This window comes from Lissotriton helveticus, chromosome 3_2 (assembly GCF_964261635.1).
Source record: "Lissotriton helveticus chromosome 3_2, aLisHel1.1, whole genome shotgun sequence".
Lineage (NCBI taxonomy): Eukaryota > Metazoa > Chordata > Amphibia > Caudata > Salamandridae > Lissotriton > Lissotriton helveticus.
In genome coordinates this window covers 298,610,740-298,627,156 of record NC_136062.1, presented here as the reverse complement: position 1 = coordinate 298,627,156, position 16,417 = coordinate 298,610,740, and the positions used below count along the sequence as shown (strand labels likewise).

At 41.7% G+C, this 16,417-nt stretch overlaps 1 protein-coding gene across 2 annotated transcripts in view; it reads right to left on the bottom strand.

Moving 5' to 3' along the window:
• The window catches only part of KIF3A (kinesin family member 3A), a 302,929-nt gene extending 287,974 nt beyond the window's left edge, over positions 1–14,955 (bottom strand). Inside the window, exons 1-2 of one of the 2 annotated variants that reach the window (XM_078684196.1) lie at positions 14,571–14,955; positions 5,265–5,538 (exon numbers count right to left, since the gene is read on the bottom strand). In XM_078684196.1, coding sequence (XP_078540322.1) covers positions 5,265–5,538; positions 14,571–14,576 — 280 coding nt within the window. In that variant the 5' untranslated portion in view covers positions 14,577–14,955. The remainder of the gene's footprint in view (positions 1–5,264; positions 5,539–14,570) is intronic. The other variant, XM_078684197.1, reaches the window with a different exon arrangement.
• Positions 14,956–16,417: the final 1,462 nt, after the last annotated feature.

The window sequence follows — 16,417 nt, the reverse complement described above, 5'->3', positions numbered from 1 at the left end:
ACATTTTAACCATTGACACCCTGCCAATCATTGACAATGGAAGCAAAAGCCATTTATCTAACAGGTGCTTAATTTTATTTTTCATTCTGATGTAATTCAGGCCAAAAAGCCTATCATACTCTGCAGTTACAAAAATACCCAGATATCTAATTGGGTCCTTTCTTGCAGCTTGGACCTGCAAGAAACTAGGGAGAAACCCTATATCTGTATTTAAATCAAGGACTTCAGTTTTTTTAGCATTTATCTTATATCCCCCGATCTTTTCATAAGCTTTAAACTCTTTCAATAAGTTCTCAACTGCCTTCTTTTCAGGAGCTAGATAAAGGATAATGTCGTCGGCAAATAGTTTTAGTTTAGACATGCCGATGATAGAGGGCAAAATAGCCACATTATCCCTAATCCTTGCCACCAAGGGCTCAATAAAAAAAGTAAAAAGCAAGGGGGATAATGGACAGCCCTGCCTAGTGCCCCTTGTTACATTAATCCTCCCGGCCTGTTTGGCATTAATTATTACCTGAGCAGATGCTCCAGCATATAAATTATGTAGCATCTTAACTATTTGCGCCGGGAATCCAAATTGGCCGAGAGAATAAAATAGGGCTTCCCAATTCACCAAGTCGAATGCCTTTTCGGCATCGACCATTAAAATGCAAGCTGGCACCAAATTGGCATTCAGATAGTCCAATGCCTGAATTAGATATTCCGTATTTGTGGCCATATAGCGTCCTGCAATAAACCCAGTCTGATCATGATGGATTACTTCCTGGGCTGCCAGAACAAATCTTTCTGCCCATATCTTCATGAAAATTTTGTAGTCTGAGTTCAAAAGGCTGATTGGCCTGTATGAATTTACATCAGCCTTATTTTTATCTTTTTTTACAAACCATATAATTGTGGATTCTTTAAAAACCCCAGGAACGTGACCACCTAACTTTGGATAGAATAGACAGGTTCAGACTTCTAAGGAGCTCTTGTTGCAGTCCGTGAAGGGATTACAAGCCCCTCATCAGAACTTAGTGTCTGCTATAAAATATCCTACTCCATATTAAAGAACATCATATTAAAGTATGTGATCAGATATGCCATCTGAGGTCTATTTAAGGCCAGACATTTTAACATATGTTTACACTAAGAACCAAGGCTACTATATTGTGGTGTGCTTACAATAAGGTTACTAGCAGTGCATGTAAAGCATTGCTTCCAGTTGCAGAGCCTCAATAATTAACACGTAATCTAAGAATGTACTTTGCACAGAGAGAAATCTGCCAAAGGGCTCAAGTGTTTCATCCTTGGATGCTCCCTTAATTTCGGCGAGTCTGTGGATGTACCTCATCTTCCAAAGTTGAATGTAAGAATCGTTGAAAAAACACACCCTTTTTTTACAGTAATAAAACATACCATCTTGTACAACACAAGTTCTTGTTCAATTTGAACGACACACAAAAACAGACCAAATATGCGACCTTCTTTACAATCAACCTAAAAGTGCTTGGCTTGAACATGCTGCATTTTTTCTAATGTGATAATGAGTTGGTCTTGGCCCAATTTGCTTTCTTTGGTCTTGAGAACCACCAGCGGGGAAAGACTGCTTCCAAATTTTCCCTTGGGATTATAAGACATGACCATTGGCCTTGTTGCCATCGCAAAATGTCCCAGGTTTCCACCACTGGAAATCCACCAGACAATCACGTTTTAAAAATACAGCAAGTTAATATTCACAGAATGATATCAAGAACAAGTACAACTCACTACTACAAGCAAAATCTAAAGGTAATTTGCTATAATGTATTGGTTTAATCAGAAACGGCTAATGGTCCACTTGCAACCCCTCTGCTCTCATTTCAACGACTATGATTTAGTTATTGAACCTGCCTAATGTCAAGTCGATTATTAAATTATTATCTACTTCCACCACTTAAGAATGCATGAAGCACATCAACGCAACCTTAATAGATCAAAACCACAGGTGGTGCTGGTTCACATCAAGTTAAAACAATCCTTCACAATGGTTAGCTCCACTCTGAGACCCGAGATATTAATTAAAAAAAGAAGTGAAGAATATAAGAATTATTTATGAATGCATGGGAGGTGTGAAGTAATGATGTAGTGAAAATCCAACTACATTAACTGATCCTATTCAGACTCGCCATCCTTGTTCTCCATTCAAAAACAGAATCAGACTACAGCAACACAAAATAAGCTCAAATTGCCAAGAAAACAAAATAGGTTTATAATCTTCAATGGGTTCAGAACAATATAGTGAAAGCTTCAGGATCAAGAAGCAGGATCATTTCTATCCTCCGACACCCCCACTCTCTCTCCTCACTCATCTACACTATCTAGAAGAATATTCTCGGTTTTCTAAACTGCTGCTTTAGCAAAGAAACCATAGCGATTTTCAATAAAACGGAGAAGCATTTGGAAGAAGTACAGCATGGAGTGTGGTGCTGAATGTAGAGTATAGGGTATAGGGGCTACAGTCTAATGCCCATTGTTCAAAGTTGACAGATGGTAGCGTGTATGGTGGAATTAAAGTAAAATGAAAAGAAAAGCAATTTGAAGCAAAACCAGGCAGCTGGCTAGTCACCAGATTTCGAAATTCTGTGTTGCACCCATGAAGGGTATAGGGGAAAAAGCTCCATCTGCATAGAGAGCTCACTACCACCCTGACTAAAGATTGTATTGTTCCATCTGATTCAACAACTATAGATGAAGTGGAAGAAGGAAGACAAAGACCCAAGGAAGACCCCCATTGCTGAAAATCAACCTGGCCATGCCACTCTGGGACCAAACAGGCTAAGAGAGATTCATGAAAGAGGTCTCCAGACAAGCTCTCTACCAGATTGATAATGTCCTGGACCACACCTTTACTAGCCTGGGCTTTTCCTCCCATATCATCTAGAATAAGAATGGTCAGTCATGCTGGTAAGGACCGACAACATTGGTCTCAGATGATCAGACAGCTGAAGTATCTGCTGGCAAAATAAGAAATTCTAAATCACAGCAATATATTTCTCTGCACTCCTTTGTTTATTGACAAGTAACTAAACAGTATTTTCACAACCTAGCCCATGCGTCATTAAGCGCTTTTCTTCAAACAGGCAGAAGAAAAGTGCCTTTCAATACAAAAATGTATATTTGTCGTGTAGTTTAGTTTTAGAATCACATTTCTTACTGAGTGATTAATTTCACAAATGGTTACAAATGAACTAAGCAATTAATTATTTTAGGGCATTGGATACAAATAGAGAAAGTAAAGTCCGGTCAATAAAAGGTACAAAAATGTTTTTTTAATTGGAATGAATAATAGAACAATACCATAATGACAGAAAAGACAGCAGATAAAGGTTTCAGAATCAAGTGCAACACAATTGAGCGATTATTATTTGTGCAAGCGTGGTTATTTTTAGGTCTCGCCTGAGCCAGCGTGAATGCGCTGATCTGCAAGACATTTTGTAAGGGGGCTTCAGAATCTGACCACACATCATGGGTGTGGTTTGTTTTTGGTCAGAGGCTATTGGCTTTTGCGTGCGTCTTTCTAAGAAAGACAGCACGCAATTGGGCAAAGGCGGGTGCATGTCCCGCCTTCGCTCCGCCCACGGCCTATTGCTTGCGGTTACCCACACGCGTGCACCACTTGAGTGCTTTAAGAACGTCTGTTTTTTTTTACTTTCAGCGCGAGGCGCGCTATGCATGGATTTCGACAAGCCAGAATCTTATGTCAGCACAAAATCATCCACACGCAGGTAGGCGTGCGCAGCTCGTGGAGATGCGCAATTGATGTCTGCTTTGTGTGTTGTATTTCCCTGAACGTGCTCTCCTGTTTACACGAACACGCTAATCTGTTTACACAAACATTTCTCTAATCTACATACGTGTCATGTTATAACCGTGAACGCTGTCACCTACCTACTTGTAATTGCATTTTGTGTGTGTAGTTTTTCGCTTACACCGGAAGCGCTCTTACGTATAAGAATGCATGCGACGGTACCAATATCCTCAGTTAAATGTAAAGGCCCACATATTTACATAGACAGCTTCACTTACTACAAGAATATGGTACTTATATAAACTTACTTCAACTTGTATTGAAGTGTTATCTTCATTACACCTCATTGCGTTGCAGAACACACTCTTTATTTATGACAACACATTCTCACATTTTCACAAGCAGGCGTTCTTATGTAAATCAACATAATGTCAGATTAACTTTAACAGACTCGACTGTTTAACATAAAATGCAATGCTTTTGCTGTGTTGACAAGGTTTCAATGTTTTTTGTTATTGTGAAATGGTCTGGTTCACTCTTTAGATGTCTTTTCAACACATGCGTGTTCTTTTTAAAACTGACAAGCACCTTCATTATTGAAACATTATCTCCAATTTACAGCATGCCCTTCGATTTACATGAAAATGTTGTCTTGCGCTCAGGAACATGCTTTTCTGTAGATAACTGTGGCTTTCTCGCACGAAAATACGAGCCCATTCCAATGAGCATGTCTCTTGTTCAAATTACAATGTTTTTCACTAATGTGCCCTCTTGTTGATTTGAATTCACTAATACCATGAACGCATTCATCAGTCTATAAGAAAGCGTGTTTTTATTTATATGAAAATTGGGACATTCACTTACAAATATTTTTAAAATTCTGTTTATAAATGAAAATGTCCTATTTACTAGCGCAGACTATTACTGCAACATGTTCATTGCTCGACAAAAACATGCTTTCTTATCTATGATAACTTTTTGAAGTTAAGTAACCATAACTTTTTGAAATTTAGTAACATTTGCTCTCGTTTGTGAAAATATGTGACTAGAATAGAAATGTTACTTGTTCATACATATCATGCACCTAGGACATGTTAACTGAATAAGCATGTTACGTATTTAGGTTTGTTGCAGTCTACAAAATCATACTACAATTTACAAACTCTGCTTACATTTTCCCCGCAAGCGCTTAGCATAACAAGCATTGGCATAGCCAATAGGTCTCGCATTTGGGACCTTATAAGTGTTTAGCCATGCAACAGTTGATTTTGTTGCACCAAGGATATTGTACTGCATAACTAAATACTTATAAGATTCCAAAGGCGAGACCTATTGGCTATGCCAATGCCTGTTTAGATTCAGATTAGGTGCAGAATATTTACCAGTTCTGAAATGAGCAAATGTTTTGACCTATATTGACATATTTTGCAGATTGCAAAAGATGCCACAAAAGATTATTCAGGCAAACAAATTATGATTAAACAAAAAGACATACCATTGTATCCTTCAAGGACAGAGTCAATGATGGGCCTTGCAGTCAAGTTATAGACATCAAGCTGTTTACTGTCTAATCCAAAAACGGTGTCAAATGTAAAAGTCTTTGGTGGGTCGTTGGGCGAGTCCAACTTATGAACAGCAATCGTCCCTCTCATTTCATCCACATGGACAGCGATCTTCGATGACATAGCCTTCTCCCTTTCGTTCAAGGGACGGCATCGTACCACAACCTTGACATTATCATTGGATTCAGGTTTCTCATATTTGTTGACCTACAAAGAAACAATACCATTTTAGATACATATAAATGTCAGAACTCCTTTCACAATTTTTCTCTTGTTCTGCTCTCTAGAGGCCCATACACTAAATTGACATCAACGTAGAACACAATCATCCCACAACCCATTGGGCTAGGAGCAGGTATCATGCAAGTATTGGTAGTATTGTGCTTCCACTCTGCTGATTTCCCAGCCAAGACCATGATCACTCCAAGGAGAATCAAACAAGGCTAATGCAACATCAAAGCTGAAGTGCGTAACTTGGCATTTTCAAGTTGCAAGGCCAGACATTCTCATTTCTTCCTTGTCAGTTAACATTGCACAGTGGAAGTAACAAAGAATTGCACTACACAGCTGTCTCACATACATACCTTTCCTTTATAAACACAATCATAATGAAGCTCTATAGGCTAATGGTGCTCAAGCCTGAGAGGAAATAAGGTAAGAGTTAAGACACTGCCTCCATGGTCACTGCAGTAGTAAATATTTAAGCATGCAACTGTCCGAAATACGGGGGGTCAACTTAAGGAACAGCATGTAAATCTTAGTAGTATACCCATATACACTGTATCCTCTTACCAAAATTCACTAAGGGCAGACTACCCACAGTCACAACTGCTCTCACAGTAATTGTTCTTTAGGTCTGCATTAGCCAAGCCCTATTGTTTTTTTTAAATAGATTAATAGATGACATTTACTTACACAGGCTTTTAACCGGCTCTCTACAACCATAGGTCTCTTTCTGATTATTGTATTTCCGCCTACAACAATTTACAACACGGGCATGGATCAGCAAACTTCAGTTATTGGTCAATCTCACTGTGAGTGACGGCAGTCTACTTTTTTACAAGGAATACATTCACACACAAAGTAGTTCTCTTCATTTTCAAAGACTACTGTGGCAATGTTTGTGTTTTAAGACTATAAAAAAAAAAAATATATATATATATATATATATATATATTTATTTTATTTTTATTTATTTTTTATTTATTTTTTTGTAATATTAGCAAGGATCAATAGCTCAACCAATAATAAAGCTGTACATAAAACATAACAAAACAAGTGCAGATAAAGTCAAAAGACTAGCAGCCAACTTCATACCCATTGGCTTTAGCAGTGACTGCTGGAGTTACTGCTGCACGCATCATAAATATTCATTTTTGACAATGATTATATGTCACCCCAAAACAAATGTCAACTTTAACAAGGAACTTATCAGAAGCAAGAACTGGTTTAGTGAAGATGCTGAGTTTATGCATATAGCATAGTGGTGTCTCCTATTCAAATAGTCAGGAAAGAGCTGTTGTCAAGGTTACTTGCCATGAAACACATCCACACAGACTTCACATCAATGGTCACTCTATGGAGCTACAATGTTGACATACAAAAGGCTAACAGGAACTTTGTCTCTATGGTGCTTCTATATAAAACGGCATGAGCAATAATGAGTAATAGACCGCTACTGAATAAAGACTGGAGAAAATGTTTAATAGATGGTGGAGAATTATTTCGCACAAGATTTTTGGAATCCATTGAGAAAATGGGTCCTGGAACGAGGGAACACCTAAAATAAGCCCTCCGACAAACTCAATCAGGATTTATAAAGCACGGCTAATAACCCTATAGAGATAAACTACATTTCCAAATGCACAATTTTATATGCAAATCCCCCTTAGAGCAAAAGATTCAGGCACACCTCAGTCTTCTTTACTATACGACTGCCTGACTGCTTATTGGTCACAAACAGATATACTGCCCATGAGCGCTCTCTATATGGCTGAAGTTGCTATATTTTTATTGTGGGCATCTGGGGTTCAAACTAGACTGTAAAACTGAGGGGTGATATCAAGTCACTTACGTACTTGAATTTGCACTGCATACTGGGATGCCAACAATATTTGTAAAACTATGTTATGTATGACTAAAATAAAGATTAAAAAAAAAAATTAAAAAAAAAAAAAGAACAGCAATGAGAGAGAGGGGAGAGCAAAGAGGAGGAAATGAGAGAGAAATCAAAAGTGGGAGGTAAGTGATGGGGAGTTGGGTAGCAGAGTAACACATATCCTTGAGCCTGTGGGAGGGGGGTGCATGGGGAGGGATGGAGTTATTTGCAAGATAAGCTTCACAAGAGGGAGAGAGTAAGAAAATGTATGCACTACCATGGAGTGTGGAAAGAAAATAAAAAAGTAGTTTATTGATTGTGAGCAGCAGAAGACTGCAAGCCAACCAATCAAAAGGATGGTAATTAAGCTTTGCTCCAGGAGGGGGACAAACACAGTAAGAGGAAGGGAAGCTATTGAATAAGAAGCATGTAGAGGAGTGACATGAAAGCAACAAATGGCAAGCAATGGCTTGGCTCTGATCCAGTGTATGTTTTGGTGTAGTCCATAAGATGTTTTTCGACAACAGACCTCAAACGTGGTCTATAGACAAGAAGGAAAAGGGAGCTTATTGCCAATCTTAGTGACACAGTTGGTTACAGCCACACAAACGCTGCATGTTGAAAATTGAGTCCATCTTAGTTGTTAAGCTACATCACTGTAAATCATGTTAATTATTTTCCAACCGCAGCAATGCGAGAAAGAAAATCCAAAGTCACTATGTAGGGCCGGCTAGTAACTCAAATCCAAAGAGACTGTACACATGTGCAGCAGAGTCAACATCTCAAGGTTTTATATGCCAATGAAATTATACTACAATACAGTGCTCATGAGAAAGTAGAATGACTAAAGTTAAGTGCTTGAAATGTATCATACAGGTGTATGAGAGATAACCCTTAGTTCATATTGATTGGTTTACTTAATTCCTTTCTTAAATAATATTTTGTAGCAAGTAAAAACCTCAAAAGCATGAGAGCACTATACATAAAGCAGAAACAAAATCTGAAAAATAATCATGCAGATAACCAGCACCTATTGGCACAAAAACCCCTTTCTGAAGAATAATGGTACGATACATACAATAATCTACACATCTATGAATAAGCTAATACAAATGCAGTCATGATAAAAACATTTGTCAGCTATTAGATCTAGCACCATTGACATGATTTCCCACATTAACTGTTTTCCTTCAACCCTCCTGTTTTGCTGACTTTGTTTTTGCCAGTAAATGTAAATGCTACTAGTGTAGTGGTGTCACCTATTCAAATAGTCAGGAAAGAGCTGTTGTCAAGGTTACTTGACACGAAACACATGCTACTAGTGAGCCTGCAGCACTGGTTCCACCATCCACTTAAGTAGCCCTTTAAACATATCTCAGGTCTGCCACTGTAGCCTTTGTGTGCAGTTTTTAAACTGCCATGTCGACCTGGCAAAAAAAACTTGCAACAGGGTGCAGAGTACTTCAAAATTGGGACATGTACAGTTTAGTTTTACATGTCCTGGTAGTGAAAAACATGTACATTCGTTTTTCGCTCTGCAAGGCCTACCGCTCCCATGGGCAAACATTGGACCCACTTACATCTAATAAGTGATCATTTCCAAATGGGAGCAGTTAGGGTGTCATGTTTGGTGTCTTTATAATTGTAATGAAATAAAAATCCTCTCATGGTGAAGTCGGATCTTAAATTACAATTTTGAAAATGCTGATGTTAGAAAGTTGGTATTTTTCTGCCTCAGCTATTTAGTGCCTACACCCTGTCTCTGGGTCACATAAATGGGTGTAGCTGACAACTGATTTTTATGTATTCCTCCTAGACAGCCACACAGAATAAAGAGCATAGGTATGCCTGGATGGGCCATCACTGGCAGGATGAAAGGGCAGAGATGGGCACATCCCTACTTACAATTGAATAGGCTGTGTCCCGCCTCAAAACAAAGGACTGCATACCCCCTGTAGTTAGTCTGGAGCCAGGATGTGGAAGGTAAGATGTCTGGGAAACCTCTAGAAGTGTCTCCAAGTTAAGTCTGACTGCTCTGTGCCAAGCTACAAGAGTATTGAGCAAAGGTTAATTTTGAGGGTGCCTCACAAGAACAAAAATTGTGGTTGCTGCTTGAGTAGGGTTTCACCCAGTCACCCAGTAACCCAATTTCTTACATCAGCCTATAGAAAGACTTGACTGGAATCAATAGCAGGAGTGAAGCTAGACCACTGCAATGTTATTGCTACAGTGTGCTTTTATTCTGTAGTATGGAAATGCCTCTTTTGCATGATCAACCCCAAATTTCTAGACTAATGTTGCGGTTGTTGTGACTCAGAATGCATGGAGGCCTGCTAGCCAGACCGCGGTGCCAGTGTTCTAAGCCATTACAAAGTGCATGTTAAATTGGTTACCCCCAACTGGCATAAGCTGACTTGTTTTGAAGTCACTAGTATATGGTACCAAGGGTAGCCAGGGCAAGCAAGACAGAGTGTCTACCAAGGGCTGCAGCACTGATTTTGCAACCCTGTGTGCTACCAAGTAACAAAATAGCTCCCTGCCTGCCACTGCAGCTTGGACAAGCAGTTTTAAGCTGCTAGTACGACTTTGCCATTCAAACCAATGGCAAAGCCTCCACTTCACTTTTAAACATATGTACATCTACCTTAACAAAAGCCTATGGAGCCCTGAGACGGGGGCTGTGCATTATTAAATAGCACATGTACTTTTCATATGTCCTAACAGCAAAACTTTGTTTTTGCGGTGGAAAAGTTAGTAGCCTTATTGGCTAACACCGAGTTACCGGCTGACAACTCGACCCAGTTAACTTCTGAACGGGACTGCTAAAATGGGTACTTAACTATATAAAATGAATCATGACATTAAACCAGACTTAATGCCGACGAATTTAATGTCATTTTTATGGAAAGACAGCTTTTAGAAAGTTGCCACTGTGTAGCCCATTTTGTCCAGTGGCCTCACAAGGTTGCTGGCCACCAGACTGCTGTCTGCCCTCCTGGGGAGTCGTGTAAACCCCCGGAGGTTGACAGCAGGAAGGAAGGCTTCCTGGCTCGGGCGGGGCTCCAACAGTTGCAGAGGACAGCTATGTTAGAATTGGAAAAGGAACTCTCAGTGAAGGAGGTGGGCAAGGCCGTTAAGGCTTTATGCAAATCAAAGGGCCCCGGCGGGGATGGTTTACTCATAGGATTTTATACGGCTTATTCCCCGACTTTTAAAGAGCAACTGCTTGAGGTTTATTGGGAAGCTCAAGTTAAAGGGTGTTTACCTCCGATGATGAGAGAAGGAGCGGTATGCTTAATGTTGAAAATTGGAGGGGATCCTGTTGACCCATCTGCCTACAGGCCCCTAACTATGCTCAATACCGATCTAAAAATCTTTGTCAAGATTCTGGCAACACGATTGGGGGAGGTTATCGAGATCTAGTCCACGAGGACTAATGTGGTTTCATGCAGGCGCACAGTACTGTGTACAATATTCACAGATTGATACAAGTGCTCGAAGCTGCCCTGGATAGTGAGGAGGAGATGGCACTGATCTCCTTGGATTTAGAAAAGGCATTTGATACGGTTGAGTGGGCCTCTCTCATGGCGGTATTTGAGGTATAGGGTTTGGTCCCAATTTATGTGCCTGAATTCCGCTTTTACACACTGAGCCCTTGATACGTATCAGGGTGGGAGGGCAAGTCTCGGAGTCCTGGCCTGTGGGGAGGGGCACTCGTCAAGGCTGTACCCTCTCACCTGTGTTGTTCGGTTTGGTGATTGGGCTACTTGTGCTATTACTGTGCTACTACTGGGGCATTCGGGTAGGGAATAATAATCATGTAGTCTCGCTCTACGAGGACAATGCACTATGTATGGATGTGAGCCGGGAGAGACCATCATGCTGTTGAGGCATCTTGGTGATTTAGTTGATGTCGCTGGACTAAAACTTAACATTTGCAAGTCCTTAGTGTTCCCTCTGGTGGGACTGATCGGGAAACAGCCACATCAGGGGTGTAACACAAGCCCCTGCATCCCCTGCGGTGATGGGGCGTGAGCTGCAAAGGCCCCCCTAAGCACAGTACTCATGCCTGAGAGCTCCGGAATAAACACGGAGCGGGGGCCCTTTGTGTATATTGCAGGGGGCCCCTTAAACTTTCGTTATGCCACCTAGCCACATCAGCTACCACCTGTAGGCCTCTGATGAGAATTGGACGGGTTACGATACTTGGGGATCTGAGTTACCCATACTGTGGCCCAGCACCAGCATGTCGACAGGGTATTGCCAAGTCTGGAAAACTCTATATTCTTCTGGAATCGGCTTCCTTCTCTCAAATGGACAAGGTGGCGATAGCATAAATGGTCTTTCTCCTGCAATGTCTGCATCTTGTGCAGAACTCTTTGGTTACACTAAAGGATCACTTTTTCCGACAGCTGGACAGCCTGTTAGTGACACTTCTATGGTGCTTGCCACATTGAAACATCACGGTCAACACACCCAGACAAATCACCTGGACCAGCCATGTCATTGTCTATTTCAAAATCAACATCCCTCACGATAGAAGAACCAATACAACAGGAACATTGCACCGAAACAACAAAGCGGAGGTGGCCTGGGCTTCCGTCCTGCACAAGAACCAACCAGAACACACAAGCAACATCAACAACTGAATCACCACCTGCGCCGATATCCTAGATCCTCACAAATAAAGCCAATTAGCAAGAACATGAACACAGGCCAATTAGTACTCTGAAGAACTCAGACTGACCAAGCTGCACTGCAAGCAGCTAGAATTGAGGTGAAGAGCTAGCCACGAAGACTTGAACAAGAACACTTAAAATCTGCCCTGAGGAGCTACCACCAGCAAATACAGGATACCAAGAGGAAGGCACTAGTAGATTGAATCAATGCCAGCTTCAACAGAATCAAAGAAATTCTTGTGATCAAGGACTTCATCACAAACGCAGCAACATCATCCCTAGTCAGAACTGCGCAAGAACTCTCAGAATTTTGCTGCAGCAAAATCACAGCCATATATATGCCAACTTCACCCCTCAAACGAATCCTAGCAACCTAGTAATGATAATGAACAGAGGAAACACTCACCACTTGGAACACCATCACCACAGAGAAAACTACGACAATCATGAAGCTGCTGCGGGAGACCTTGGCCCCACCAAGCTTTGAACAGCTGCTTCTACCACATTGCAAAGCCATCACCACCATCCTCAATACCTCCACCAACAAATCTACTTACACAGAAAACTGGAAGCTTACATCTTTCAATGCTCTCCTGAAGAAGCCTTCAGCAGACCCAGTGAATCTCCCTCCTACCTACCTCACCTGGTAAAGGACCTAGAAAAAGACAGACATCTCACCAACAACCGCACCAATCACCACCTCCTCAACGCCATGCAGTCAATATTCAGACCCACCACAGCCCTCATTGCAGCCAGATGACATCTGGATGATCATAAACAGAGGAGAAACTGACCCTCATTCTACTTGACCTCTCAGCAGCCTTCAATAGGGCCTCAGGTCTTATCCAGATACAACTACACAAGAATGGAATTCAAAGACCCCCTTCCCTTTCATCGGATCTGCACATTCCTAACCAGAAAAACCCTGATATTCAACATGCTTCCTTACTCTTTGAAAGCCGGGGAACTCCTTGGCAGAGTCCCTCAGGGCTCCTTGCTCAGACCGACTCTAGTCAACATCTACATGACCCCGTGGCTGAAGTCATCTTAGCCCACAACACACAAACACAACATACTCACCTACGCCGACCACACGCAACTGATACTGGCCCCCTCAGACAAAATACCCAGCACAAAGAACAAGCACTTCAACTCCTGCATGGCCGAAGTGGCCACTTCGAAGGTGTCCAACAGCCGTTAGATGAACACTGACAAGACTGTATTGGTGATCTTCAGAAAATATGCCTCACAGTGGGACATAGAAACCCCACAAGCAAGAAACCACTGGATCAACGACAACATACTGGACATGTGCTCCAGGTCAACTGTGTTGCCATGGCCAGCTTCCACAATCAGAGAATGTTGATCTACAAGTAGTTACCATACAACACTAGAAAGACTAACACCCAAGCCCTCGTGACAAGGCAACTAGACTACAGAAATTTACTCTATGCAGCGAACAGTAAGCAACTCACAAAAAAAGACCAAACCATCCAGAACGCTGCAGCCAGACTTGTCCTCAACCGCCCACACGTGTCCCACATCACATCTCACCAGAGGGAACACTACGGGTCCCCGATACACAAGTATGCCTAGTTCAAGCTTCTCGCCCACAATTAACAGAGCACTGCAAAACAAAGGCCCAGCAGCGAACATTACTAGCAACCATCCAGAAACCTCTGCTCAGCCAAACGCTTACTAGCATACATCACTCGCATAGACAAAATCAGAGCAAGAGATCGAGCCTTCTCTTACATTGCCTCTGAAGTGTAGAGCAACCTCACAAGCCTCCTCTTTTCTTCTTCACTTCCATGAAAAGTTAAATTACTTGGTTCTTCTAGTACGTCTCCACAGAACTAGATTCATGTGCCAAGATGCCCTCACGGGTGATAGTGCCCTATACACATAACAAACTGACTATAAACATATAATCCTCCTAATGTCCTATTTTTGGTAGAGGTCCATGTGGGGGGAAACCTGGAATGGATGTTTTTAGTTCTATATTTAGTTTATTTAAAATATGTGCTTTCCAGGCACTACGTTTCACATTGCAAACTGGAACCGTGAAGCCAGAAACGCCCATTGATCTGACCCTAAAAAAGCCTCTTTCGACATGGCAAATGATGGACCATGCGCCTGCCCACAGATGTAGACGCAGGGCCTGTTAATGACTACCGAGCCATAGGTTACTGTCAGTGTTCCTGTTAGCCTGTCACTTACTTGATCATTGGCTGCTCTGAATTACATACGTTCGACCGACTGTGTCGGGTTGCTATTGAGGGCTCCGTATTGTTGCTGTGCTTCGTTGGCAGAGCTGACAGAAGGGACTGTCGGGTGTGCGCATTAGAAAAAGCCTTCTTCCCCTCCCTGACAACAGAGCTTGGAAAATTGACAACAAAAAATGCAAACACAACTGCATACAATGAAACACCGCCCTTATATGATATGTGTCATCTGCTTACCGGCATTGTTAACGCTCGGGTGTTGCAGGAAAGCCTCGCTAACCCCCCCTAGGTGCAGCTTTCAGGGAGCCGCCCGATCTGCTGTCTATCCGCGGGGTTACTGGGCCGGGGATCCGAGTGAGGAGCAGTAGGTCTCAGGAGCCTGCAGGGGAGAGGTGGGGGAGCTGCGTTGCCGACAGGTATTGGTTTCCTTGCGAGATCCACCTTCTCCACTCCAGGGACATACCCTACAGACATAAACACGTCAGTGAAGGGAGGGCAGGCAGAGCCCCGCCGGCAGAAGCAGGGCTCTTTGGTGGACAGCTCCCTTGTCAAGGATGGGTTCCGCAGGCTGTTTGAAAGCCACTATCCCCGCCCAGGCACGGACAGAGATGTCTGGAAAGGGGCGGGGCGGAGAGGGACCGTAAGAGACGCTGACACTTTCTACGAATGTTACGAGCTGCTTGGTTACAGTTAGGCTCCATTGCTCTACATAAACCAGGGCGGAAGCCATCTTGTAACTGCCCTACTCACGCACAGGCAGGTGGACAGTGTCGATAGTTACAGTGAGTCATACAAGGTTACAAATTCTATTTTGTTTATCTCAAAAAATGATGTCATAATTAAGTTATTTTTACATTTTAAATGTGCCTAATATTTAACAAAATACAAACCACATTCAACATTCGAACTTAGAAATATTTCTACATTTATCGCGTTTGTGGATATTTTTACTGACAGATTCCCCTAAAGCATGCATATATCTCCACGCTTCATACACTTTCTTATCATTACACGGCCATATTGGATGGTGCGAATTTCGAATTCTGCTCGGAAAGACCAAATTAATAGAAGTCCTATAAGAAACGTTCACATTGAATAGAGCTGGGTGGAACCCCCCTAAAATACTTAGTAAACGCTGCGGCCATCTTGAGACGGAGTTTAACCAGGATCTCTTTATAGATGCAAGTATTTCACAGTGAATGCTAAACTGACAGCTGGGAAGTTTTGTTGACTAAAGTGGAATCAAAGCAACCAGACCTGACGTGTCGGCTAAACGGCTGCTTTAATAGTGTTTCTATTAAGCACAACACGCAGAGCACTGAATCGGCAATATAGAATAAACAAAAGATGCTGCCAGTCAAATCAAATCAAAAAGTCTTTATTTCGATTTTTTTCAATCACAAAAGACAATACCTTATACATTTTCAAAAATTTAACAATTTAAAAGAAGAAGAATTTTTTTTTTAATTACCATTCATTAGCAACTAATAAAATCCACAATTCGTCACTTCGTCTCTCAATTAACAGTTATCAATGGCAGGCGACCAAGCATGAAATTCATAGGTTACAATCATTGAATAAACTATGTTAAAAACAACATCAATATTTTTAAAATTTTCAATATTCATCACCAGGAACATTATTCACTATACACATTTTACAGTTGCAAGAATCGTTAGTGCAAAATTACTGTAGGCTCATCTTACAGGCCCGAATTATCCACATCCAGTGAAGAAATATAGCTATGGCTATAACTACTGCTTGGGAGTTGTCAGTACATAAAATCCTGACTGCCTCACAACCCGTTTTGAGACCTAACTGGACACAAATGGGTTTTAGCCAAGATCTCCTAGGAACCTTATATTCAGGACAGGCAAAGAGGACATGCCCAATAACTTCCCGCTGATCAGGACCTCGCCATTTTGCGGTAAAAGCATTTAGTGGTAATGTCCCCACCCTGAGCTGATGGTATTTCTTCCTGTCCCCTGGGATGGTAAACCAGTCCCAATATGCCTCAAAGGCCGGAGAATGCTTAGTTCTAGGAAATCTGCCGTAAGAGATGGTTCAGTACAGCGGCCAAATCT